The 26,776-nt window shown below is 48.3% G+C and overlaps 12 protein-coding genes and 1 non-coding gene across 13 annotated transcripts; 9 read left to right on the top strand and 4 right to left on the bottom strand.

The window, feature by feature from the left end:
* The first annotated feature begins 167 nt into the window (after positions 1-167).
* On the top strand, positions 168-249 carry FPOAC1_003272. Its single transcript has one exon. It is a non-coding gene; the product is annotated as a tRNA-Gly (tRNA).
* Positions 250-1,183: 934 nt separating this feature from the next.
* Positions 1,184-2,766, top strand: FPOAC1_003271 (uncharacterized protein; the record flags this gene model as incomplete). The annotated part of the gene is made up of 4 exons (XM_044847841.1): positions 1,184-1,226; positions 1,310-2,121; positions 2,175-2,362; positions 2,412-2,766. 4 exons carry the CDS (start codon positions 1,184-1,186, stop codon positions 2,764-2,766), a joined length of 1,398 nt encoding a protein of 465 aa, XP_044713757.1.
* A 450-nt stretch (positions 2,767-3,216) lies between these two features.
* On the top strand, positions 3,217-3,960 carry FPOAC1_003270 (uncharacterized protein; the record flags this gene model as incomplete). The annotated part of the gene is made up of 1 exon (XM_044847840.1): positions 3,217-3,960. One exon carries the CDS (start codon positions 3,217-3,219, stop codon positions 3,958-3,960), a length of 744 nt encoding a protein of 247 aa, XP_044713756.1.
* Positions 3,961-4,355: 395 nt separating this feature from the next.
* Positions 4,356-5,424, top strand: FPOAC1_003269 (uncharacterized protein; the record flags this gene model as incomplete). Its single annotated transcript, XM_044847839.1, has 3 exons — positions 4,356-4,475; positions 4,524-4,767; positions 4,817-5,424. The coding sequence occupies 3 exons, from the start codon at positions 4,356-4,358 to the stop codon at positions 5,422-5,424; spliced, it is 972 nt and encodes a 323-aa protein (XP_044713755.1).
* A 230-nt stretch (positions 5,425-5,654) lies between these two features.
* Positions 5,655-6,179, bottom strand: FPOAC1_003268 (uncharacterized protein; the record flags this gene model as incomplete). Its single annotated transcript, XM_044847838.1, has 1 exon — positions 5,655-6,179. The coding sequence occupies one exon, from the start codon at positions 6,177-6,179 to the stop codon at positions 5,655-5,657; it is 525 nt and encodes a 174-aa protein (XP_044713754.1).
* Positions 6,180-6,893: 714 nt separating this feature from the next.
* FPOAC1_003267 (uncharacterized protein) lies at positions 6,894-7,929 on the top strand (the record flags this gene model as incomplete). Its single annotated transcript, XM_044847837.1, has 4 exons — positions 6,894-7,287; positions 7,344-7,486; positions 7,535-7,773; positions 7,821-7,929. The coding sequence occupies 4 exons, from the start codon at positions 6,894-6,896 to the stop codon at positions 7,927-7,929; spliced, it is 885 nt and encodes a 294-aa protein (XP_044713753.1).
* A 701-nt stretch (positions 7,930-8,630) lies between these two features.
* On the bottom strand, positions 8,631-9,142 carry MBF1 (multiprotein-bridging factor 1; the record flags this gene model as incomplete). The annotated part of the gene is made up of 2 exons (XM_044847836.1): positions 8,631-8,933; positions 8,987-9,142. 2 exons carry the CDS (start codon positions 9,140-9,142, stop codon positions 8,631-8,633), a joined length of 459 nt encoding a protein of 152 aa, XP_044713752.1.
* A 1,253-nt stretch (positions 9,143-10,395) lies between these two features.
* Positions 10,396-11,997, top strand: FPOAC1_003265 (uncharacterized protein; the record flags this gene model as incomplete). The annotated part of the gene is made up of 2 exons (XM_044847835.1): positions 10,396-10,662; positions 10,711-11,997. The coding sequence occupies 2 exons, from the start codon at positions 10,396-10,398 to the stop codon at positions 11,995-11,997; spliced, it is 1,554 nt and encodes a 517-aa protein (XP_044713751.1).
* Positions 11,998-13,124: 1,127 nt separating this feature from the next.
* FPOAC1_003264 (uncharacterized protein) lies at positions 13,125-13,646 on the top strand (the record flags this gene model as incomplete). The annotated part of the gene is made up of 3 exons (XM_044847834.1): positions 13,125-13,242; positions 13,303-13,514; positions 13,566-13,646. 3 exons carry the CDS (start codon positions 13,125-13,127, stop codon positions 13,644-13,646), a joined length of 411 nt encoding a protein of 136 aa, XP_044713750.1.
* A 390-nt stretch (positions 13,647-14,036) lies between these two features.
* Positions 14,037-15,329, bottom strand: FPOAC1_003263 (uncharacterized protein; the record flags this gene model as incomplete). Its single annotated transcript, XM_044847833.1, has 2 exons — positions 14,037-14,701; positions 14,756-15,329. 2 exons carry the CDS (start codon positions 15,327-15,329, stop codon positions 14,037-14,039), a joined length of 1,239 nt encoding a protein of 412 aa, XP_044713749.1.
* Positions 15,330-16,095: 766 nt separating this feature from the next.
* Positions 16,096-17,721, bottom strand: FPOAC1_003262 (uncharacterized protein; the record flags this gene model as incomplete). The annotated part of the gene is made up of 1 exon (XM_044847832.1): positions 16,096-17,721. One exon carries the CDS (start codon positions 17,719-17,721, stop codon positions 16,096-16,098), a length of 1,626 nt encoding a protein of 541 aa, XP_044713748.1.
* Positions 17,722-18,628: 907 nt separating this feature from the next.
* FPOAC1_003261 (uncharacterized protein) lies at positions 18,629-23,960 on the top strand (the record flags this gene model as incomplete). The annotated part of the gene is made up of 5 exons (XM_044847831.1): positions 18,629-19,081; positions 19,403-21,451; positions 21,507-23,120; positions 23,173-23,308; positions 23,410-23,960. The coding sequence occupies 5 exons, from the start codon at positions 18,629-18,631 to the stop codon at positions 23,958-23,960; spliced, it is 4,803 nt and encodes a 1,600-aa protein (XP_044713747.1).
* A 915-nt stretch (positions 23,961-24,875) lies between these two features.
* On the top strand, positions 24,876-26,106 carry FPOAC1_003260 (uncharacterized protein; the record flags this gene model as incomplete). Its single annotated transcript, XM_044847830.1, has 2 exons — positions 24,876-25,427; positions 25,579-26,106. The coding sequence occupies 2 exons, from the start codon at positions 24,876-24,878 to the stop codon at positions 26,104-26,106; spliced, it is 1,080 nt and encodes a 359-aa protein (XP_044713746.1).
* Between the last annotated feature and the right edge of the window lie 670 nt (positions 26,107-26,776).

The following is a 26,776-nucleotide window of genomic DNA, read 5'->3' as shown; positions in this document are numbered from 1 at the left end:
TCATTACATCAACGTTTAGAGTATCTTTATGCTCATTTACCTTTGCGGTCCTAAGCTTAGGGCTGGGTTTACCTAACTGCCTGCGTATCTTAATCTCGATTTCAACTTCTTGATGTAATTCAGCGCTTCGATTTTCAACAATCCGAGTAGCATCAAATACTCAATCAGCGTAATTGGTTTAGTGGTAAAATTCTCCGTTGCCATCCAAGTAACATCGGGGAGCCCTGGGTTCGATTCCCAGATTACGCAGCCTATTCTTTTGCCTCTTGAAGCCATGAGGATCATTTTGTTGCGTGTTGGTGATATTTTTGTTTATTGACATCTGTGGTGGTGTGTTGGTGTTGTGATGCCATGTTGTGCGGTATGTAAATGGTGGTTTTTGATTGGCTGTGACGTAAATCCAAAAGTTGATCAGGGGGAAGGTGCCTGGCTACTGCAGGGTCATCCACTAAATAGATCCCCTGCGCAGTAACAAGAGGCGCTAAACAAACTCTATTCAGATACCGACATGTTATTGATCACTCACTGCTTATGGATTAATCGCAAATTAACATTGACGACAAAGACAGAGAATACGAGCAATCGATTATTTCTCGGTATCACTAACACATCAATCATCTAACCAACTTCCACGTGAATCAATGCCAATAACGGTACAGGTCTGTTTGAGACCTGCCAAGTTTCCTCCAAGAACCCCCTTTCTTTAATTGGAATGAAAGTATGGTCAATCACTGAAGTTTTCCTTGTGATGCTCAATAACCAAGCTCTTGGCTAGACAATTTGCAACAAATATGAACTGCCCCATTGAGCCTGCAATGTGGCACATGCATTTACGCTTTTATTGGAGCATGACCCTCTTGTGACATTTATCCAAATTGGATTCAATGGGTTGCATATGTATACATGTAGAATGAGGCCGCCATCACCAATTGCCGTCCCATCTCTTCTCAACCACACTTCAAACAACTGACTAGCGGCGCGCCTCCTTTTTCGGCTTTGTCTCCCTGATTTCCTCGTAAATAAACCACGGAGCATATTCTCAATTGAGCAGCTTCTCTCATTTGCCGTTGCCTTTTTCCCTAGTTTCCACTCTTGTTTTCTTCTCCTACTTCTCTTTTCTTAACCTGGGTCATCTCTTCTCCATCATCTAATTCCCCCACATTCTCCAGACCGATCCCCAGAAATGTTGCTTCGAAAGCTCGGGCAAGCCTTGGCAGTGACAGCAGGTGAGTTGAACAAACCAATTCTCATCAGAAGCATCTCAATGCTTAATATCATCACTGTTACTAATCATTCATTGCTCTCATAGCTATCCTCCCGTTCACCTTCGCCAAAGACAAAGATGATGGCGGACAATCAACATTTGTCTCCCCTGATGGCGATGTAGCTTTCGCCATTGACATTGGCGAGAATCGCGACACAGAAGTCTACTTCAGTCTTCGTGTCAAGAAGAGCCGATCATGGGGTGCTGTTGGTCTCGGAAGCGACGATATGCCCGGAGCTCTGTATCTCATGGTATACAAAAGTGGCGACAGCGGCGAGGTTATATTTTCCCCACGACTTGCCTACGGTCATTACGAACCATATTTCTGGGACGGGATGGATGTCGAAATCCTCAACAACAATACCGGAATAATCGACGATCATATGGTGGTGACAGGCCGTTGCAAGAGCGGATGTCGCAGCTGGCCTTCACATGGTGGAAATAGAGGATATCTTGATGTTTACTCAGACGACAGCAAGGCCATCTTTGCTTTTGGTCCAAAAGAAGATTTCTACAGCAAAAGCAAAGAAGCGTCTCTGAAATACCATGCAGGATACGGTAGCTTCTCCATCAACATCGACAGAACGCATGGCAAGTCTGAGCTGCCATATATCAGCGATTCAACAAAGGATGTCGGTACCAAGTTTATATACGGTAAAAAAGCCAAGCCAAACTGGGCATCGCCGCTTCACGGAGTTTTCATGGTCCTGTCGATTGTGTTCCTCATGCCAGTTGGTGTTGTTCTGCTGAGATCTGGCGGCTGGGTGAAGTGGCATGCTCTCAACCAGGTCATTGCGACTCTTGGCGTTTTCGCGGGTTTTGGAATTGGTGTTGCAAACAGTTTCTACTATCAAAGGGTATGTTATGTCCTCTGCGCGTTTAGATGTATCTCTGACTAACATGAATTTAGTCTCGAAGCTTTGATGATCCTCACCAAATAATTGGCTTCGTCGTCACTGGTTTGTTGCTTGGGCAATTTGGCCTAGGAGTGATGCACCACACTCAGTACAAAAAGACTCAGAGCCCTACTCGGTATGGTAAGATCCATCTCTGGGTAGGCCGCATCATCCTGTTCTTCGGTACACTGGACGCATTCATGTGAGTATGATGATCCACTTCTTTAGACGTATCACTAATAAATCGGCAGGGGCTTCACATTCGCTCTGAACCGAAGATTCGGCATGCTTCTCGCCCTTCTCATCATCTTCATCTGCATTACCAGCCTCATCTTGATTTACGGTCGTCGATATCTGGACAAACGTCGTCTGGGTCCTCGAGGTCCTGGTCTGGCAGGTCCTCAGCAATACGCTCCGCCGCCATGGAGACAACCTCCTCAGAACACAGGTTATCCATCCGATCCTCCGCCAGGGTATCAGCCACCATCAAACCAAGGTCTTGGTGAGGTGTCTCCCGCGATGCGATCACCGTCACCATGGCAGTCGCACAAAGACGATGATGATATGAATCTGGGACGTGAGCAGAGACCGAGGGAGTTTTCTTAGATGGGTTTTGTTTGGGAGCAGTTTTGGCGTTAGGCCCCGTATGACATGAACATGAGAAATTGGCTTTTTTTTGTCTCCTCGTTATACCTAAAGAAAAAGCAAGCGATATCCCAATATATTTTGACTGATGCTTGGTGCTATGAAATAAAGGCCAGTGTCGATGGTTCAGGGTAGGCGATAGGCATTTCTCTTGAATACTGGCATTGATTTATAATAGTTATGAATTTATCTAGTCTCTGTCAAATGATAATTCGGTTGTTTTATATGTTTTTCAGGTGTATCTGATGTCTTTGTCAAGTAGTTGCAACGTTGTGTTGCTTTCGGAATTGACAGCCGACGTCGGATATCGATGTACCAAAAATTGGCTCAACTATAAGTGCCTTGCCTTCGACTCCCCTCACAACATTCATCAGTCACATTACACAAAAGAGGGAATTTCAAATCACAACCATGTCAGTCAAAGTTAACGTCGGAAATCTAAGCCTCAGGATTAAAACCATTCCACTCACGCAAGAGGAATTCGCACATTTTGGAGATGTGGTCTACAACCCTCGACCTAGACTTCTTCCTTCTAAATACGCATCTCAAGGCGGACATCTCCCATACAGCGGCACGTCGGCCAACCAAGGAACAGCAATTCGTTATGCCGATGTCAGCAAGCCTCAGGATCTTCTCTCACAGGCTCCCAGCAAAGATGGCCGATTGATCATGAGCCAATTTGTCTGTGAAGCACGAAGCTTGGCACCTGCGAAGGATGACCCAACCCAGGATGAGTTCGCCGTCAACATTCTCGAGCGCCACCCTTTCACTTCTCAAACGTTTGCTCCGCTGGCTTCCACCGCTTCGAGCTACCTGGTCATCGTGGCTCCCACTCTGCCCCCGTCTTCCCAAGATGAGGGTCTCCCCGTCCCAAGCGGTGAGGGCCTACCTGGCAGAGGCCTGCCTGACCTCAAGGGTCTGCGCGCTTTCATAGCAACGGATAAACAGGCTGTAACCTATGCTGCTGGAACATGGCATGCCCCCATGGTGGCTTTGGGAAGAAAGGAAACCACATTGGATTTCTTGGTCGTTCAATTCTCCAGTGGAGTTGACATTCAGGATTGTCAAATTGTCACTTTCGAGGACCATGATTCCAAGGATGCTGATATCAAGGTGCGCCTTCCGCGAAGCGGAAATATTGTCGCGAAGCTATAGCTGAAAGAAGACTGGCGATATTCGAGGACTAGCAACTGCGTAATTTAATGGTGGCTGAGTACAAATATTCGACATGTAATTTAAAACATAGACTACATTTACTAACAACTGACTTGCCTCCGATATTGATGCCCTGTCAAGACTGTTTCACCAATCTCGAAATAATCGAGCTGAAATTTAGGCGTGACTCTATGATAGGATACGAGGGAATAAGAATAGTTCTCTCATTATTAGGTAGGCAAAGATGTGCTTAGTCATCGTGCATTCCAGACATGCCACGATAGACAAGAAACTGTTCTTATAGCTGCTGGTTGGCCCTTTGAGATTCGGTTCAGAAACCTAAACCAGAATTGATAACAAGAAAGGTCATCAACAGTCTCTAACCTAGAGCCAAGATGGTAGCTCAATTCGAATTGGTCGAGGCCCGCAACAAGCTGGAGGACCTCTCTGGAATCCAGCTCAAGTCAGGCGAGAATCCATACAATGCACTTATAAAGGCATGCAACGACGAGGTTGTAAGTGGTATTCTCTATTGAATGACAGTCATGAACTTACCATATCAGGCTGAGATTCAAACCCTCTATTCGGTGCACAGGACCAAGCGAAATGCTCAACAGGCGGAGAAGTTCTTGGCTACTGACTTTGAGGAGCTCATCATTGATCAAACCCTCCTCAGGCTTGAAGACCCAACAGTAGAGCCAGGGTTCCTTGATAATAGGAATTGCTTGGTATTCTGGGCCCGCCCCCCGGATCATATCATTCGATTGGCCACCAAGGTGAACGAGATGTTGAAGAAGGCCGCACCAAGTAAGAGCATTTCAAGTTAAACTGATTGTATGGTGCTAACAATTGAAAGGCGTCTGGCTTATGCCTTCACATAGAATGCACTTGACAGCTCTTGAAGTTGCTTTCTCAAAGACTCCCCAGGAAATCGCTGCCTATGTTCATACACTGAGGCCGTCTATCCCTGACATCGTCAACTACCCTTACTCACACAGATCTCGTCTCGTCAAGCCTATGGTGTCCTATGATTTGTCTGCTTTTGCTCTCTCATTCCTCCCTGCCTCAGGCGAACCATCGCTCTCGCCACCTCTTACTGAGCCTGTCGAAACAGAAGGTATCACACAGGGAGACAGCTACACTTACCACCACCTCCGTCGGGATGTGTACGACAAGGTCCAGGAGGGCGGTGTCGTTGTTGCTTCAAGGTATCAAGTTCCTAGTGCACACATCACGCTTGGACGATACTTGAACCATGATGATCATGACACGCCAGAGAAGAGAGCGAACTGGGTCAAAGCCATCGACGAGGTCAATGCATGGCTCGAGAAGGAAGTCTGGGACAACCCGGACTCCGAATACAATGGCGAATGGCTTGTCGGTCATGAGCGAGGACTTGATGCGCGAAACGGCACGCTGTGGTACGGAGGCGGCAAGACCATCTTGCTGGGAGAGGGATTTTAGAGTATATCGCGTATTAGACCTATAGACCTATACACCGTTGTTGTTGTGAAGCTTGCTGAACCATAACCATGACTCATAAGTCGCCCCCTCCCCTCACCCATCGTGAGCGATGCTGAGGGGTAATGACTCAACGAATAAATCTTGCTCATCACCGGGTACGCATATTCTTGCGTTGTGCTTTTGAAAGTTGTGTCGGTGCAACACAGAGATTTTTTCTTTTCATTCATTCCCTATGAAACATGCCTCAAACCGAGAGCGTGTACCTCCTTTCGCCTGTGTCCATCCATGATGCCCAAATGCCGCCGAGGTAAGCATAGAAATGGTGACCCTGAGACCCCAAACACAAAGCACTTAGAAAACGAGAGCAGCACCCTTTGTCTTCTTGTCACCACTGTAGTCATTGTTAGTATTGTCGCAATTTGGAAGTACCAGTAGTTCACGTACCCAAGCTCGAAGTGCTTGCATCGCTTCAGCGCCAACTGGAGCTTGGTCTTGCACTTGACACACTCCAATCGAAGGACAACCTTCTTGGTGGTCTTGGCCTTCTTGTGGAAGACGGGCTTGGTCTGACCACCGTAACCGGACTGCTTGCGGTCATATCGACGCTTACCCTGGGCGAACAGGGAGGCCTTTCCAGCCTTGTACTGGGTGACCTTGTGCTGGGTGTGCTTGCGGCACTCCTTGCCCTTGCAGTAGGTGTTACGGGTCTTGGGAATGTTGACCTGTGGGATCCAGAGTGTTAGCCATCTGGTCATGCTCGAGTGTCAAGACCTCTATTAGATCTCGCCATGCCGAGTCGTCCATCGCCCGAGACAGTTTTTAGAGAAAGGGTTGAATCGTCGGAAATGTTTCGAAATAGCGCAATAGAATGACAGTCGAGTTGTCGTCGGCGGTCGAAGATGAAGCGTTGCTTGTGTTTTCGAAAGTCGTGTCCCCTCGCTTTTCAAAATTTCATCCCACTTTCTCCAATAATACTGTCATCGCGTGGGCGGTCGACGGGCGCATGGCGGGAGACAATGGCATTGCATCTTTTGACAAGAGTGCTGATGCTATTGCCGACTCTGATCAAAGGCTTTAGACTGATGCGACGTACCATTTTGACGACGATGTGCGGTGCCGTTCGTTGGGTGTGTTTGGTGATGCAAGTTCCAAAGACTGACTAAAATTGGGGGGTTTTGGTTATTTCGAAGTTTGTGGGCAGTCGACCCTACCTGCCCCATTCGGGCGGTGTGGCACTCGCTTGCAACAGCCACATTCTGGCCTGATATTTAGGGCTGCCATGATCGACGCCTCACCTTGGTGAGGCTAAGGGGAAGTACGTACTTTTGGAGCTCACCCCACGAAAGGACAGACAACGGCCCCACCTTGGATTGAATCTCAGGCGCATCACCAAGGTGTTCTCAAGGGACGTTTTCAGGGACAACACTTATACGCAATTGTAAAGAACCATACAAGCAATATCCGTCAAAATGGACCCTTACTCTACCGAAGGCGAATTGATCAACATTCACAGCCACTTCCATCAGGGCCAGTACCAGGAAGTTGTCGACTTCGATACCTCGTCCTTCTCCCCTGATAACGCCCTGCCCGTTCGCGTTCTAGTCCTCCGAGCTCGACTGGCCCTTGGTCAAGCAGAAGATGTCCTCGACGAATTGAAGGGTGAATCCGAGCCCGAGCTTCAGGCTCTTGGTGCTCTTGCTGAGTTGAACTTGGGCAAGACCGATTCTGCAGTCGAGACGATCGAGAAGCTTGCGTCTTCGGCTGCCGACAACACAACGGTGCAGGTGATTGGAGGAACAGTTCTTCAAGCTGCTGGAAAGTCCGAAGAGGCCCTTGCTCTCCTTACCCAACATCAGGGAAGCCGTATGGAAACCTCAAGCTTTGCTATACTCGGGATTATGCTGACCGCTATTATCTAGTTGACGCAGTCTCCCTTATCGTTCAGATTCACTTGCAACAAAACCGAACCGACCTTGCCCTGAAGGAAGTATCTGCTGCGCGACGATGGGCCCAAGACAGTCTCTTGGTCAACTTGGCCGAGTCTTGGGTTGGATTGAGAGTGGTAAGCATGGCACAACTGCGAGTGACGCCTTTCACTAAGACGATATAGGGTGGTGAGAAGTACCAGCAGGCTTTCTACGTCTATGAGGAGCTTGCCCAAGCTCCCTCCACTTCATCAGTACGCAGTCTTGTCTCACAAGCTGTCTGTGAATTGCACCTCGGCCGAACAGAAGAGGCACAAGCTGCTCTGGAGCAGGCTTTGGAGAAGGATGCCAACAGCGCCGATGCCATCGCCAACTTGCTTGTCCTCAATGTCATTAATGGCAGCAAGTCCGATGAGTTTACACAGTAAGTTCTCCTCTAATGTGTAGTGATTTGATACTCACGCCCTGCAGGAAACTCCAGAGCGTCAAGCCTGACCACCAGTTCCTGGCCGACTTGGAAGAGAAGAGCGCCCTGTTTGACAGAGCCGCTACGAAGTACAGCCCCAAGGTTTCAGCATAATTTTGAACTTTGGTGTATGAATTGCTAGATTTAATGATGGGCACATGGTTGATAGAAGAATTGTATCCCTTAGCGACGAGTATCGAGATCTTGTGTATGTGTTGCGTCGTAACAGCTGGCAGATGGCGTATGTAGTACATCTACCTTTATGAGAAGTCGGGGAATGGTCACAATGATGAAAGTAGAACAAAAAGTCTTTTTACTACCAGAATGGCTTCTCGCAATCTAATACTGTGAGCGTATTTCGTGGTTTGACTCTATTTGTGGCTCTAACTATCTGCGCCTCCACTTGTTCGAGCTTTCAACAACTGCGTATGATATCATTAGTATGGCAAAATGACCCGAGGTTGTAAGACCTATGAATGCGCGCACCGAGATGGACACGCGAATAAGAACGAAAGAGGCCGTAAGGTCATGATGCATGAGGATATTTTATTCGGTTGAGCGGGCTTATTCATCTCGCTCATGAGTTAAGAAACCAGAACACCCATAATTTGAGGAGTCCATTCTTTCTATCGCCGTGAATCCTGAAGACCCATCATAAAAAAGAGAAGAAACTCATGTACCCATTGTCACAAACGCATCGTGACGGCCCACACGAAACTCCCATATTTCCCAGCCAAGATATCATCATTCGCTAACGCTCGACTCGGCTCTGAAGCCTTGTTACAAATCTTTCCCTCTAATCAGACATGGATTGATCATTTCTTCTTGTTAGGGAACTTGGGAGCGCCAATGTCGCTGCCTCGCAGCTTGACATTGAGCACGCGCTCCATGGCGCCGAGCACCTTCTGGTCGGGGGCGGCGCTGCCTCGCTCAAAATCGGCGACGATAGCCTGTGTGGTGTTGCAGCGGGTAGCGAGATCCTTCTGGGTCATCTTAGGCTCGATCTGCTGTCGGGTCTTTGCGATAACGTCGCCAACAGTCTTGCCGATAGTGTTAGGCTTGATGATGTCGTCGGATCGGTCAACCTTGGTCATACGCTGACCCTCTGGTGCGGAGCCCTGTGAAAAGTGTTAGTTGATGCGTGCAGTATACGAAAATTCGTTGTACATACAGCGTTGGCAGAAGAGTACTTCTTTTCAGTGCTGAGACCACCAGCTCGTTGGGCAGCGTTGAGAGCAGCCTTTCCTCGGACGACGGTCTCTCGCTCAGAGTTACCGGGGCCACGAGCGCGGCTGCCGATCTTGGTTTGGGTGTCCCAGTCATCCATTTTGAAGATTGTGTTGTGGTTTAGAAAATAAGGATATGTGGTTGGAAGTGTTTCGAAAGTCGAAGGGATTGAGGTTAAATGAAGAACTGTTGTTTGTTGTGTGAGTGAGAATGTAATATCGATCGAGCTGGATTCCGGGCGACAAAGAATTTATGGAGAAGGTGATGGAATGGATGGAGGGGCTCGAGGGGGTACTGAGTCAATCGGCGGGGGGTTATAATTGGCACCGTGCATCGGTGGCCTCTTCTCCTGGGCTTACTACATGCTGCGCCCATCGCGACACGACGATAAGGCTGCTTTGCCCTGGAAATGACAGTGCGACAGCGGCAGACTCAGGTAGGTGTGAACTTTGTTTCGCACCGCCACTGGTGGCTTATTCGCTCGCCTCTTCCCAGTCCATGGAAGGTGCTAGACTTCTGTCGGGACGGGACCCTTCCATTCTTCTGCAGGGTTTGATCTTAAAGACGGCTTGTCCGGGCTGGGCTGGGCTGGGCTGGGAGTCTAGGATCTGCTCAGGCCGGTATGACTGTTGAAAAGAAAGATTTAATCAATGACGACAAAGCGGGACTATCAGAAAGTGACGCACTCATACATAGTACTCAATATGATGCGCATTTTCTGTCCATAATTTTATGCATAGATATTTGTGCTGTTGATTCCATGATGACTAACCAGCTTTTTCGATATCGCAGCTGAGACGCTCACTGGCTGTATTGTAGATTCAGTGTCCATTACAGGCAATCTACCTTGATGGACAACACCAGAACCTCGGCATATCCTATGTAGGTAATTAGGACTGGAACTACTTTAGATATTCAAATCTTTATCCCCCTCTTCTCTCTCTTGGATATATCTCGCTTTTGCGGGCTGGGGTTTTCCCTACACTTCGCCAATACATATATGCCCTACCCTTGACCTTGTTTATGGACGGCTTGTCTGAGGATTCGACTCTTCTGTCGGTCATCCTTATCGCTGATTTCATTGACCGACTTGTCGAAAGATGGTTGTATTTCTTAACTGTTGCCTCGATCGCATGGCTATACTATTCCCTGACGGGCAAACCTGATGTTTGGCTTACCCTAGGCTTCCTAGCTTGGAAGCACTCGGCAGTCACCGTCATCTCACGATATATTGGCCTGAATCGACTATCTCTAATCACAATCATCGCTGCAGCAACATGCTTCTTTGGATATAGTATTCTGCAATGGCTGGTACTCGGGACCAGCAGTGGCCGAACTGGCGATCCTCGACCAATGCTAATACCTAGTCGAATAACACACTCTCGGCTATTTCCCAAACAGCATTCGTTTTCTTACCCATACCTTACTATTGGCGTTCCAGTAGACTCTACGGGAAATGTTAATGGTATGATATCGGTCGATACGTCCAGTTCATCAACCTGGTTGCCGGGTTTACTCAGACCAAAAGTTTGGTTCAGTATAGATGCAGGTGACCATTTTCAACGACAATCTTCACCTACAGGACTGCGTGGCAAGCTGGACTCTTATCTGGAATCCGAGGTTCGTAGCTCTATGGCAACTCGACTGGCTTCTGGCTGACATTAATAGCATGTTGACCCATCGCAATATCATCATGCCTACCTCGTAACCTCGCCGCGGCTCCTGGGTTTTGGCTACAGCCCAGTATCATTTTGGTTCTTGTACTCTCAAGACAAGGTGCTTTCGGCAATTATTGTTGAGATGCACAGCATTTTTGGGGAAAGACATTCCTATCTCGCCGTTCGAAACTTCGAGGCCGAGGCCAAGCATATCCAGGATGGAAACTTGGATAATCAGGAGCTTATACGTGCCCAAGTAAAGGCAACAGTACAAAAGGAATTCCATGTCTCGCCTTTCAATTCTCGTAATGGCTCTTACACCCTACTTGCGAGCAACCCTCTTGGATCAGATATGTGCGGGTTTCGTGGTCTCGACATCACCCTTCATCTCTTCTCATCCAAAGACCACCCGAAGCTTGTGGCAAAGTTGGTTTCCGATAATCAGGCAATCGATTCACGCATGATGAATATTGTCCAGAAGGCCGGCTTCATCTTGACTTGGTTTTGGTCAGCAGTTGCTACCCTTCCTCGATTCATCAAGGAGTCTGCTGTTCTCTTCTACAGACATAATCTTCACTTTTGGTACCGACCCGAACCTCGCAAAAATAGCATAGGGCGGTCAAGCAGCGATGTAGAGAAGATTCTTGAAAGAATATTTCGCGCATATCTCCGGAGTCTCGTTGAGCAATCGTCTGCTCCTGTCGCTGTTCGATACACACCTAGCGGGGATGCTGAAGTCTCTGAAGAGGTCTTGAGATCACCTTCAGCAACCGATTCAAGTGAATCCGCAGACGAGATCACGATCAAAATTCTGACACCAGCCTTTTATTCACGGTTTGTTCATTATGCGCATGATTCAGAGGCTGTTTTCTGTGAGCTCGCTGAAAGCTGCACATTTTGGACTGACAAGCCCGAGCAATTGACAATGATATTTTTGAAGAAAGGATCGCCATCTCTTCACGCCTCGAGCCTCGTCGAATATGTTTGGTTTCAGCTTATCAAGACTATGAGACGCCGACCACGAAAGATTGAAAGACCTTTGACGTCTGTAGACAAATCGTTATCCTCGACTACCGGCATTGATATTCGGGGCTTTCGCATTTCATCTATGGATGCCTTTGTACTTGGGCAAGAAGATGCCAGAGTGAAGAAAGCGTACAGGATGGCAGTCCTTCGATTGTTTGTGGCCGATCGAATCACTCTTGGTAGTACGACCTTGCTTGGCATGATGGAGCTTCTGGGAAGAGCGGGCATCTCATGGGCTCTAGCGTCTCTTATTGCTCATGGTATCTCATGATGAACGTGCAGTTGTTGCTGAAGGCCCCCGGGGACTCAAGGCTTCACAATGGGAGAAAAGAGAAACATATGCTTCATCAGCACTGATACATATTCATCTTTTATTACCTGCAAAAAACTGCGCTTTGACCGATGCTGGATACGCTTAATACGACCATAGGAACAGGCTAAACTGGCGTTTCGAGATCCTTCAAGTCAGCCAATCAGCACAACGAACCTTGAAGCCCCAGTGTTGAGCTCTCCACTGCCCCGCGACTTTCATCATCATTTCGACTAAGCTGTGAGAGAGCTTGGTCAAGCTTGTGTCTTTTATCTGAACAGAAGACAAGAGCTACTTCAGGAATCCTTCTAGTAATTGTCAGAATGGGTCTTACTGCAAGTCTGCAACCGAACGATACTACGACACTCCTGGGAAAGCTCAATCCGCGCATATCAAATTCTCCTAATTCCAAATACTATCCGCATAAGCCCCGCTTCGTCAACCTGCAGGCTGGTCCCCGAAGAATTACAAATTCCTCAGTCAACGTCACACGGCACTCTGTTTACAAGGGGCGTCCAACGAGCTAAGGCTGACGATTTGAGATAATGATACGCATATACGCCAATGGGAGAACGTTACATGTCGATAATGTTCCGACGGTCCGAGTATCTGGAATTAATTGATGCTTTTGCTTTGATGGCTTGTCAAGCACTTCGTGATATCGTCAAGGGAGTTTAGGCTATGTGGACTTTTGGTTAAGCTCTACTCTGTTCCCGTCAACGCATGACATATCCATACAGGCATTGTAAACAAATACTGTCTCGTACAGTCGTACTCAAAATATGCAGCTCCAGTTTAGAACGACAACACACCCCTAAAAGCTGAATATCTTGTCCAACGTCATCCAATCACCGCCCCACCAACAAAAGGCTTTCCCTGTTCATCATACCGTCACCCTCAACATTTGCCAGCAGGAGTTCGGGACTTGCCTTTACCCCGCTACGACCCCTCATAGAGCTTTCGAGAGCTCCTCATAAGCTTTAAAAGGCCCGTCCTCTCCCAGATTCGAAAGTGGTGTTAGTCCAGACATTCATCGCCGACTTTGAACAACACACCAGCTTATCACTCTATATTCCAATTTTTTCACAATGCCTCTCTCCGGACACTGCCTCTGCAAAGCCGTCACCTACAAGGTCGACGATGAGCCTCTCGTTGTTGGCTACGACCACTGCGACGACTGTCAGCGCCAGAGCGGTTCCACCTACTGTAAGACTCCTTTTATCTGGAGCGACCAGAACAATTGAACAAAGCTCACATTGTCTTCAGCTCTCGTTGCTGTTGTCAAGAAGGACAAGCTCACCATCAACGGCCCCGTCAAGACCTACTCCGGCACCAAGGGATCTTCTGGCAACATTGTCCACCGTCTTTTCTGCTCCGAGTGCGGTTCTCCCATTGCCCACGACCCCGATGCCGCCCCTGAGATCATCGCTCTGAAGGCTGGTACCCTTGACACCGAGATCAAGAAGAACCTCAAGCCTGTGAGTATCACCAATGCATGACCAATTCACTATAACTAACATCCACAACAGGATACCGAGATCTGGACCGTTGGAAAGCTGCCTTTCTGCCAGGAGCACCTCGCCAAGCCCTTCAAGCACATGCCTGAGTAAAGAATACAACGTCAGGATATGATGATGATAATAATGATACAACGAGCTGTTAAGAGGAGGTCAGGTGCCTGGAAATAATAGTAAAAAAGGACAATTATCTCGCAAACATTCCATACTTGCCATTGATCCTCGATAAGTGACTTGAAACCACAATCTTAGATACCTGTTGTATGAGCGAAGCATTTGCACAGTACACCGTCATATTTGCATCCGTTCATGTCTTGCTATAATAACGAGAAGTCATATAGGCAATATAATTTTGCCGCTGTATTACAAGGGTATCTAACTAGTGTATCTTGCTATCATGAAAACATTCAATCTATCTCTCATCAGACTCATACTCTTTCCTTTTCCCAGACTCCATTTCAATTCCAACCGTAACCACCAAGCTTATGCAAGCACAATACCCACGAACATCATGGCAGCTGTAGCCATCATGACTGCGGGCTTCACATGCCCAGCGGTAGCAGCTTCAGGGAATGCCTTCTGTAAGCGACCAGTTTGACTGGCAACCGCTGTAAAACAACTTGCCGTCCCACACTCGTAACCGTCAGGGCAGCACCCAGCGATAGGACCGGCGTCTCTACCACATAGAAACCACCCATCTGCACATGTTGATGCGGGACCAGGAACAGGTGGCGCATCGGTTGCGAGAACGACGATTGTCGCGCCGTCAGTGACGATGGTCGTTGAAGGAGCTGGGCAATTGTGCGTATCGCAGTTTCGATCGGTGCGGCAGCAACCACCGCCGTGAGTTGCAAGACAGCCATAGAAGCCTGTAGGACATCCTGTTTGTGTATCTTCATCTTCAGATGAGGTGGTTACAGAAGTGCCGGTAGGACGATAAGGTGGAATGCCAGTGATGGAGCCCGTAGCTGTCGTAGGCGCAGTTGTGCCTTCCGTCTCCGTTTCTGTCTCAGCCTCGGAGACAGTCGTAGGCTCTTCCTCTGCCGTTGTCTCAGCTTCTGTCTCGGTAGTTGGTTCCACTGTAGGCTCTTCGGTTGTAGTTGGCGCTTGGGTTGTGCTTGTCGGTGTCGCAGCAGCACTTGGAACACCTGTTTGCTGTCAGTACCGGCCTATGAAAAAAGCGCGAGCTTATGTTCACTTACATCCAAGTCCTTGACATACATATCCTGGGATACAGCATCCGCCGCCGAGCTCTTCTGGGCAACTCGCGGCTTCAGATGGACATGACCCAACGCCTCCATCACACGAAGCCCCGTCAGGACAGCATGCGACGCCTCCAGCTACACTGTCTCCAACATCCACACAGTATGTTCCTTCTTGACAGCATTTGACCTCTGGGTCGATGTTAGAACAGATGTTCATCCCCTTAGGACAAGACGATCTTCTCTGCAACAACGCCAATGCCTCTGCGGCACGCCGTAACATGCTATCCCGGGATTCTTCACTGTGAGGGGCAAATGCTGGACGATAGAACCGTTCCGTGCCGTTAAGTTTCAAGAATTCCTCATCCTGGTTATCTAGGAACGATATCGCAGCGGCAGCAGCATCGCGGGGAGAGAGAATTTGCAACGGCGCAAATGCGAGATGCTCACGCAGGAGTTTATCGTTGGAACCAGGAGTGAGCTTCTTGATAGCTGTTGGTGAACTCGATTCGGCGACAGCTTGTGGAGGCAACAAAGCAGCGAGAGAAAACAATACTGTTGATATGGGCCGCATTTTCGTATAGTAAGTGACTGAAGTTGGAAGATAATCCAAGGACTCAGTGAGTTGTCACAGTTGTGACTTGGCTGAAGTGTTGGCGGTGAAATATGAAGTATGAGGCTCTTACACCGCCACACAATACCGAATGACCCGTTGTTAGGCGAAATGTCGCCTATACAGAGATAACGATACAGAGTGAATGCTGAATGAGTTGGCAAGTTAAAAGTGTGAGGGGAAGACAGGAAGTGAGGCCGCTATCCAGGCTTACCTGGGGTATGACAGCTTGGACTTATTCCTAGTTGGGTAACTTGTAAACAAATTCGGTGGCTGGGAGACGGCTAAGTGAAGATATGACGAGCTAAAGATGGCTGTCAAATTAAGAGGCAAACCTTGGAAATTGCATTGAAACTTGGGTAATATTATATAAATTATGCTATAGCAATGAACTAGTAGTCATGAAAGCCTGGAAGAACCGCCGACGATTAAAGTTGAAGTCATGATGGCTGGGCGGGATGGCGTGTAACGTCATGCAGGGACTTTCTTACATGGAGGCTAATGTACCAACGTTAGAACGCCCAAACTCCACAACCTCGGAATAATTGTTGTCTAAGAATGTTGAAATAAACAGGTATTTCTTTTTGTCTCGATTATTTTCAGCCCTTTTTAAAATCGTAATCGTACATATTTTACATACTTCGTCCTCTATCCAAAGCGCCGGCCAAATGCATCGTGGTATACATAAGTTGTTACAATAACAGGTGCCCCATGACTGTGAAGCTTCTTAAAACATCGTTTCGTTAGATTGCTCAACCTTCTTGTCATTTCCTTCAGAATCTGCCTCTTTCTCCTCAGTGTTAACTTCGGCCTCTTCTGTTTTCGTCTCAGTTTGTTCTGAGATAGTAACAGACTCAACCTGGCCTTGTTCAGCGGGCTGCGTGTTGGTCTCTGCAGCAGCGGCTGTGCTCTCCACTTCAGTAGACTCGACAATCTGAGCCTCAGTCTTTTGCTCGATCGGCTCATACTTGACCTCGGCCACTGGTTCCTTGACAAAAGCATGGCACAAGAGCCCAGCAGCGACACTAACGTTCAAACTGTCGACACAGCTTCCCTGAACAAATCGAGGAACCGATAGTTCGTAGTCAGAAGCGACCTTGACAGGCTTTGATAGACCGTGGCCCTCATTACCAAGAACCAACAAGCAGGGGTGTTCGTTCAGAGGACTGCTGGACTCAATGGAATCCAAAGAGATAAACTTGTCGCCATGTCTTCGAACCAACTTTCGGTCAGGTGGTGCCACTGCGGCATAAGTCTTCCAACCAGCTTTGCTAGATTCCTCAACGAATTTCACGGGGTCGTCAACGGTAAATAACGAAATTTCCTCCACTGCACCGACAGCAGATTTGAGAACCACTGGGGTGAGTGTAGACGAACCTCGATTAGTGATGCAGACAGCGTCCACACCAAGATAACTAGCAGTGCGGATGATGCCTCCCAAGTTGCCCGGGTCCATAATCTCATTAAGTAAAAGGACGAATGGCTTAGGTGTTACATCGTTGGATCGTCGGATGAACGGATCTGTACCGTTGACTGCTGACTCTTCTCTGGTTTGGTAGTCTAGGTTGACGTGGAACCCAAGACGTCCAGGGCTCTCCTCTAACTTGCCGAGCGACTTGATAGGCAACTGAGGTAGAGGGGAAGCTTCAAGAACGAAACCGTTATGAGGTCGTCCCATGCTCATCTTATCCATAATTCGTTGCTCGTGAGTGGGCACAATCGTGATAGGCACTCCATACTTCTCTGCCATTCGGGTCATGATTGTGTTGTCCTTGTTGTCTATCCTGTTTTCGCCACCGTAGATGTACAGGTTGTATAGTTTTCGTCGGTTCTGCTCCAAGGCTGCTTTGACGACCGATCGACCATAAAGAAACTGAGAAGCGGCTGTCGTGTATTTGACAGTCATGGCCATCATTCCATTTCTCTGTGCACGCTCAACAGCATATACATCGCTGGAATCTTCGTCCTGGCTATTCCATCGATCGTTCCGGACATTATCCCGACGAGGGGCGCTGCGGTCCGAGTTATCGAACCTTTGGGGCGGGTTGTCGAACCGTCGGTCAGGTCGTCTATCTGAACGGTCAAATTGGCGATCTGGACGGTTAAATTGGCGATCTGAACGGTCAGACTGACGATCTGAACGGTCAAATTGACGCTCGGAACGGTCAAACTGGCGGACTGGGCGATCGAACTGCTGCTGTGATCGCTCAGGTCGTTGTTCGTTTCGTGAAGTTTCGTCCCGGGCCCCAAACTCGAGGGCACGATCTCTCCCAGCTTGCCTGAAAGAACGTGGTTGAACGGGTTGTTTCACTTGCAGACTATTGGCCACCTCTTTGAGGTCGCCATACTTCATTCGATGTACCAAACTTTGATTCCCAAATTCAGTTTCAGGATCCGCAAATCGCTTCCTCCTCGTTCGACGGGCGGTACCATTTGCTTCTCTCTCCTCCTGCTCCCTCTCTTTCTCTTTTGCCTTTCTCATTTTCTTCCTCATATTTTGGTTTGTGCGCCAATCTCTGTCTGGCTTGTTACCACCGCCATCATCGTGGGCTCTTGCCTTGAATTTCTCTGCAAAGGGATCTGGACGGAGAGACCGCTCTGCACGTTTGGACAATGGAGAGACGGATACACCAGATTCTGTTCTGCCAAATTCCATACGAATACCCCGGTGAATGGCTGAGAGTCCTTTCCCACGAACAAAAACGGGAGCAAAACTTTTTTGGGCAATATGAAGCCTTGCCAATGGCTGAGAAAGAGCGGAAGCTCTTAATTGAGTAGGATATATCATTGCATAACGTGGTTGCAGTTTGATTGATAGAGACGTGAGAAGATACTCTATTTCGACTCGGGACTTGAAGAGATTGCCCCACTAAATCTTTTTTTTCTGCCGAGTACCTCACAAGGGTTCAGCGGGCGGTGAGATGAATTTGATGTGCCATTTTTAGCGCATTTTCATGGTGCCCGGGCTTGTGCTTAATTGACTGTAACTTAACGCGTGTGAATGCGACAGTCGCGTTTCCTGATGAGCGAACCTTATACCTTGTAGGCTCAACAACAAAACTCCCACTATGGCGCTCTAGTCGCATCAACTACCCGCCCACTTTCTTCTTCACTCAAGATTGTAATAATTTGTATCTCTAGTTTTGTTGGTGGTATTTTACAGTATACTCACGAGTGTAGCAAACCCCGCCAAATCATCCCTCTACGACGATATCTACGCTACCTTTACGAACATATGTACGACTGAACCGAGTACCGATATGATGGAGATTGATAGCATGGACCACGATCCCCTCGAGGGCCTTATGGACCAAGATGAAAACGCTATTGAGCGATCTCTGGAGTTATTACGAGCAGACCTGCTCGAATCAGAACAACAACCTCCTGTTGACACAGCCATGGATCTGGAAGTGGAATACCCGTCACCGAATCAAGGCAGCCATGCACGAGAGGAGGATCAACCAGACGAAAACGAGGAGGATATACTTCGGATCGAAGGAGATATAGTGGACGATGTCAATCCCAAACCCATGTCCAAACCTCGTGTAACAACAAGCTACCGAGTCCAGGTTGTGGTTCCAGAGATCTCTTGGGAAGAGCGCGCCCAATACTCGTTTGTGCACAGCGAAATTGTTGAATCTATTTTGGGCGAAGTTCACGATAAGAAAACTGTCGATTATCGGGTCGAGTTCACAGATGGAAGAAAAGAGCTGGTAGGTGGATATTCTTTTATTCATAGAGCAGTTTTATTTGCTCATGGGCGGCTCTCTCGAGCCTCTATTGTGATTTTACCTAATAGTCACTGGTTCCTATTGTCTTGCAGTGTCAGGTTTCGTTGCGGAGGGTTGAATACCGCAGCTATTGTCTACAGCCTGCCTTATTCACTGCAGAGCTCACAAATATATACTCCTCTATTTATCAGCCCCGCACCGCTTCTCTTTATATCACGGCCTTCTCCTGCACATGTCGCCTTTTCTTTTGATTCCTTACACACGCACTTGATATTAGCTACAGACCACTGACCTCCCTTCAAGAAATCTTTCACACAACTTGTCACTCTCGAAAACGGAAGAGCTGCCCTCGCCCGGTTTAACCAAGGCCTAGGGCCGCTAGATATCGAGAACATGGCCAGCACACGGAAGCGAAAGTATGAACCCGAGGACGAATGGGATTCTGAACACGAGTCTATCATCTCAGATCACATGGATATCGACGATGAAGAAGATGAAGAACCCGTTCAAACAAAGCGCATGCGCAGCTCACGTCTTCGCTCGAGAGAAACCACAAAGCAGCTCTCTCGCAGTCCTTCTAGGATGTCTGACGAGGATGAGCTCGATGATCTTCAACCAGAGCCATCACGGCCCACTAGATCACTCAGAGTTCGTCAGCCCAGACAGTCGAGTAACACATCTTTTAAGAACGGATTTGGTAGTCAAGACCAGGATGAGCTGCATGGAGACATTGCCCCTGCATCGGAGGAAGAGGATGATGATTTCATGCCGATTGTTGTCTCCGACATTAATCCGAAAAAGGGGCGACCGAGCAAGGCACGTCAACGGATGAAACGCCTGCAAACAATGAGTATGCGACAGAAGGCTCTATCGCAGAGACCCTCGCGCCACAAGTCTGATGACTCTGACATTGAATTCGAAGCTCCTCGGCGTTCTTCTAGAGCGACGCGGAATACTTTGAACATGCAAGACGACGCTTTGATGGACGACGAATCCTTCTATGTTGCCGATGACAGAACTCCCGGCGCCCCAAAGATCATTTCCGTGAGAGAAATCTTTCAACCGCTGCCTACAGAATCGGAGTTCGCTACGATGCACATGGACACTTGTCATACCTGCGGTGGCTCACGCCAACGGGGACAAATAGTCTACTGTCAAGGCTGCACACTGTCCTACCACAAGTCCTGCATCGGCTACCGCAGTGGTCGTGAACATATGGTGACAAAGGTTGACGAGGATAGCTTTGTCTTCCAATGCAGATTTTGCATTGGCGTCCCCGGTAAAAAGGACGGCAAGGCTCCCAAGCACGACATGTGCCAAGTATGTAAAGCTCCTGGTGGCAGCTGCACTTCCTTTTCCGAGAAGAAGACATCCCGACAGGAAGAAAAGCTTCGCGAGGAGAATGGTGGTGTTGACCCGATCACTCCTGTCTCCCCGGAGCTTATCAACAACGCTGGCAACGTCCTTTTTCGATGTGTTGCATGCCACAGAGGATGGCACGTTGAGCATCTCCCTGGCGCTAGAAGCGGTACTGTTGGGACAGATCTCAAGTCTGAGCGCCTCAAAGATCATTCGGTTGACTGGCATTGTAAAGAATGCGCTACTACCCGCCACAAGATACATCGGCTTGTCGCATGGCGACCCACACGAAAGGATCTTGCGAAACAGGTTCCTCGACCTACTTGTGCTGAGGTTCGAGAGGACGACAAGGAGTACTTGATCAAATGGGATAGCCGATCGTATGCTCACTGTGTTTGGAAACCTGGAGCTTGGGTATATGGCGTGGCAGCTTCTGCGATGCGCGTATCATTCGGCAAGAGAGACGCTACCGAAGACCTCCTGAAGCTAGACGAGCAAGATGCCATTCCAGACGAGTTTCTTATGGCTGACATTATATTCAACGTCAAAACGGATTCATCTGTACGAAAGTCAACAAGAGAACAGGAGATGAGCAATCTGGCACACGTCACAAAGATCTTTGTCAAGTTCCAGGGTCTAGGTTACGATGATGTTGTGTGGGACTCACCACCAACTGAAGACGACGGCGAAATATATGCTTCTTTTGCTGAAGCATACTACGAATATGTCGAGGGCAAGTACTTCAAGAGTGAAAGTCAACCCAAGATCAAAGAACGAGTCAAGACTTACAAGGCTGCACCGTTCGAGGAGATTAACTCCCAGCCTGCTGGTCTGACTCGGGGAAAGCTCATGGGCTATCAGATTGAGGGAGTCAATTGGCTGCTCGGTAACTACCACTCAGGGCGCAGCGTTGTTCTCGCCGACGAAATGGGACTTGGAAAGACGGTTCAAGTGGTAGGTCTTGTGACTTCACTTGTCCAAGACAGCCCAAAGGTAAGTTACGGATCATCTGGGGGCCATGATGATTAATATACTGACATGACGATAGTGCTGGCCTTTCCTCATCGTCGTCCCTAACGCCACATGCCCCAACTGGCGCCGAGAGTTCAAGCAATGGGTACCAGAGCTTCGAGTTGTTGCCTATCATGGTGGACGAGAGCCACAGGCATTGGCCTACAAGTATGAGCTATTTCCCAACGGGTCCACAGATATGAAGGCTCATGTCGTGATCATGTCCTACGATTCGGCCCAAGACCCCGCAACCAAAAACCTATTCAAGTCTATCAACTGGGCAGGTCTTGTGGTTGATGAGGGCCAACGCCTAAAGAACGACGAAAATCTTCTATACGGTGCTTTGCGCTCCATGCGCATCCCCTTCAGACTCCTTCTCACTGGAACACCATTGCAGAACAATAAGCGAGAGCTGTTCAATCTGCTACAGTTTATCGATGACAAGCAAAATGCCGCGGAGCTTGATCAGGAGTATGAAGTACTCGACAAGGAGACGCTTCCCAAACTACACAACAAGATTCGACCTTATTTCCTGCGCCGAACCAAAGCTGGCGTGCTAAAGTTCTTGCCACCCATGACTCAGATCATCTTGCCAGTCACAATGACTGTCATTCAGGAGAAGCTCTCCAAGAGCATCATGGCCAAGAACCCAGAGCTGATCAAGGCCATGTTCTCCAACAGCAAGATGAACAAAAAAGAGCGTGGGTCTCTTAACAATATCTTGATGCAATTGAGAAAGTGTCTTTGTCATCCTTTCATGTACTCCGAGGCTATTGAGGAGCGTCACCATGATCCCACGGTGCTCCAACGAAATCTTGTGGAAGCGTCCGCCAAGCTCCTTCTCTTGCAAGTCATGCTTCCGAAACTTCAGGAAAGAGGTCACCGTGTTTTGATCTTCAGCCAGTTCCTACAGCAGCTAGATATTATTGAGGATTTCCTCGGCGGCCTGGGCTATGATTACCGTCGTCTTGATGGCAGTATCAGCAGTCTGGAGAAGCAACGACGAATTGATGCCTTTAATGCCCCTGATTCACCTATTTTTGCATTTCTGCTATCTACAAGAGCCGGTGGTGTCGGTATTAACCTTGCTACTGCAGACACAGTCATCATCCTTGATCCTGACTTCAACCCACACCAAGATATCCAGGCCTTGTCCCGTGCGCATCGTATCGGACAGAAGAAAAAGGTTCTATGCTTCCAGCTCATGACAACAGATTCAGTGGAGGAAAGAATCATGCAGATTGGTAAGAAGAAGATGGCTTTGGATCATGCTCTGATTGAGAGTATGGACGACGACGATCTGGCTGGCGATGATCTCGAGTCGATCCTGAAACACGGCGCTCAGGCGCTCTTCAATGATGATTATGAGAAGAAATCTATTCATTATGACTCTGCTGCTGTTGATGCACTTCTAGACCGAACTGACGAACCCGAAACCAAAGCCGACGACGGGACCTCATTTTCTTATGCCAAGGTATGGTCCAACGACAAGTCCGGCTTCGAGGCTGGTCTTGCTACAGAAGAGATGGCCGAACCAGAGGCCATCAACTCGAGCGTATGGGATCGTATTCTGGCTCAACGAGAGGCAGAGGCAATGCGGCAGGCCGAAGCGAATCGGGAGGTCCTCGGTCGCGGTGGAAGGCGTCGTCAAGTAAGTCATCAAAAGGCAATTTGTTTGATATCATTAACTAACAATAGGACAGGCTATCAACTACAAGACCGAAGCCGTAAATAACCCCGTGCCTGGTGACCCCGAAGCGGACTCTGCAGATTCGTCCGACGACTTTGCCGGAGGTGACTCTGGGGACGAATCTGAGGACGATCCATCAGTGCCAAAAGGTAAACGCCAGAAGAGTTCCTCTGTTCAGCAGGCAACTCCGTCTACAACACCAGTCAAGAACTCAACCTCGAAAGACAGAATTAACAAAAATGCAACACAGGCGCCGAAGCGGACGCTATCCTCGAACTCCAAAACCCCAAAGCCCGCGACAAAAAAGGGCAGCAACTCTACAGGCAGCAAGTCGAAAACGGCAGCCAGCCCCGTCAAAAACCGACAGTCAAACAGCAACAGCAAAAGTACTGGCAAACGTGGGAAAACGGCGGTTCCCAAAACACCAACCAGCAAGGCCGCGGCCAAGAAACCGGCATTGCCATCCCCACGCCAAACCCCTACCAAAAAGCAGGTGGCCAAGTGATTCCCGGAGGCTCGATCGATTTGGCGAGATACACAGTGGGTAACCACATTTATCAGGGCAACAATGCACCTCCTGTGCCACATCAACGCGTGCTTGTCACGCAAAGTCATCACCCCCCTCTTAACCAAATAATCAGCTTTAGAAGTGACGGCCTTAAGTCCGAGGCTGAAGTCAGGCTAGCGCTTGACTTCGTTCATCATTCGAATTCAGATATGGGCACTAAAGAAACACAAAAGGCCCTCCTTATGAACCGACTGAAGTCATTAACCCCAGAGAAGGCATCGCAGCATACATAATTATGATTTTGGAGATAGAGAAACCTGGACCGCCCTGCGCAAGCAGCCGACGGATGAAAACCGGACAAATCCTTTGCTTTTCCGATATTTGATCTATGATCATTTGCATGCCAGAAGGCAACATGCACATGGATGAAACCCGTGGTAGTGGAGGTAGATCACGAGCAGCTCACCTCCCTGTCAGAGGATAAGGGAGCGCAAATGATAGTCATCATACCACAACACAGGTTATTTGCTAAATACTTTGAAATAAAACATAAGCAAATAAAATGAGCTCAAATCTTGATTTCGTGATTCAGATAGGCAAAATGCCTGAATTTGTAGGTGGCGTAAAGAAACAAACACCAGCTGCAAGTAACCGTAGATAGTAAGTTTGTATGTGCCTTTCAAAAAGCAAGCCTTAAAGCAAAAATAAACCTACCATGTCCGTGATTTCAAGTACAGAACATTGTCATAGATCAGATGACCCAGAATTGCTTTCTTGCGTACAGCCACTTCCAACCTTTCCAGTATATACTTTCCGATGTTATACACTCGAGTAGGTTCTGGAGTCCTCACCGAGTGTTTAAAAGCACATGCTGTCCTTCGTTTGTTGTTTGCCAACGCACGTCTCGAAGCTATATCCCGTCTTCCGTTACCCGTGTCCAAGCTACTATCCGCATGATGGATCTGAAACGGAACGAGTAGTAATTCTTATACTTATTATATCCTGCCTTTCTTTGTTCATTTTTACGCTGTTTCTCTTGCCTTGGTAGCTCGACAGCACGAGGCAATAGCAAGCCCAAAGACAGACCTTCACCAGTACATCAGGACAGCGGCAACCTTTCTCCTCATTACCCTTCGAAGGCTCTAAGGGTTTATCGCTGGACTCATTCTCCAACCAAGTAACCCCATAGTCCAACATCTATTAACACCATGAATCGTCCAAATCAGACTCAGTTTCCAAACCAGCCGCCCAATAATTCAACATCCTTTGACGCTATGAATCGTCCAAGCCAGACTCAGTTTCCACCTACATCCTCCATCAGCTATCCGCAGGGGGTTATCACGAGCGGGCATCCTGTTCAAGCAGGTTATGGTGGTTGGCAACAGAATCGCTCATATCAACCTCCGGCGCCACGAAACATAACATCAGGCAACTGGCGAGACTCTCAGCCGCCTGTCGAGATGATGAATCCCCATCGTTCCGGAAACAACACCTACCCCATCATGACATATCCAGCTCCTCCTCCCGCACTCAGCAACGACGGTGGGCCAGTCAGCATCTCCGACTGCCTCAATGGCTTTGCCTATTGCTTGAAGCGACCTAATGGTCGATACACTAGACTTGTCCCAGCAGATATGCTTCCGGGTCTCAACGAGCTCCCAGCAACTCAATCCAGTGCTCAGGGCATGGTCCTTCTGCCAGACCTGAACATGAAGCCGCCTCAGGGGGTATTTGGTATGAACCAACCTGTAACTGTCAAGGTACGTAAGTCAAGCACAACCAACACAGACCAAGAAAGCTGAGTGTGTAGGCTCGAGCAACTGATGTCCAGGTAATCAGACATTTCTTGTCCCATATCATATCACTCCCAACTGTTGTTTATGCCCCGGAAGTGCTAACTTATCTGCCTAGAATAAAATCGATCGTATCGTCGCGACAACGCCTACCCAGCAGCGCAAAGCCAAGATATATTGCGACAAATGGGTTCACGAGGGAACGTGCGCTTTTACACAGCAAGGATGCAAGTACAAGCACGAGATGCCGTTTGACACGCCTACCCAGCAGTCTCTCGGGCTCTTCCACGGGTTTCCCAAGTGGTGGAGAGATCATCAGGAAGAGCTGCAGAAGCAGCACAAGAAGAACCCGTCGACTCCGCGCAACCAAGCTGCCCCCCAAGTGGATTGGCGTGGTGGCAGTAACGAGGATACCGCCAAAGCCGCCATGGTTCAAGCTCCTATCGGCGCGGAGAGGCTCCAGCCACCTTTCAAGGTCAGCCATTTCCCTCAAATCCGTGAGGATACGGCCATCGCTATTACAAACCGCCCGCGAACCGGGTCGGAGACAGACTGGGCCGTGAGTCCTTCGACGGTCCAAGGCTGGCCCGGATCGTCGCGTCAGTCCTCTACTGGCTCATTTGACCAGGGTTATAGTCGTCAGTGAACTTGATGTCCAAATTATACGAGAGGGGTATCAAAATTAGATGGCTTGTCAAGTCATCAGACAAGCATAACAAACTGTTGCTGTCTGTTCAATGTATGTGGTCATCTTGTCCTATAGCTAGTCAAAGGACTTGTCTACTGTCTTTCTTATGGCATAAACTAGATATCATTCACTTTTTCGTTTTGGGTAGGGCCCTATTAGATACGAAACCCACATCGATGGATTGCAACTCATTGGTCGAGGTTTATAGTGTTTGGGGGTTACTTGCTTTGTCACGCTTTCCGATTAGGCAGCGAAAAGTCACTCTTTAGGTTTGGGGTTATATGAGCTTTAAATAGTAGCGAATTGACCACACGATTCCACGGGCAGGACATTTGTGTAACTCGAAGTGACTTGCATGCTTTGTTGTTGAGATGGGCTCAGATAATGTTGTACGTTGGTACTGGTCAGTTGGTGTTTGAGTATGATAGAAATTCAAAGTTTGGTAAAAACGAGCTTAAATAAGATGTTCCTACTGAGTATGGTGGTTTTGAAGAAATGTTTGTTCTACCTACTATGTATGAGTGTCATGAGGTTTAGTCATATCATAGATGGAGGTTAAAGAGGTAGTCTTTAGTGGGGCAGCTCCTCAGTTACTTATCGATAAGCCAAGTGTCTACGGCTAATTCGC

This window comes from Fusarium poae, chromosome 1 (genome assembly GCF_019609905.1).
Source record: "Fusarium poae strain DAOMC 252244 chromosome 1, whole genome shotgun sequence".
NCBI classification, from domain to species: domain Eukaryota; kingdom Fungi; phylum Ascomycota; class Sordariomycetes; order Hypocreales; family Nectriaceae; genus Fusarium; species Fusarium poae.
This window is presented reverse-complemented; position numbering and strand designations above follow the sequence as displayed.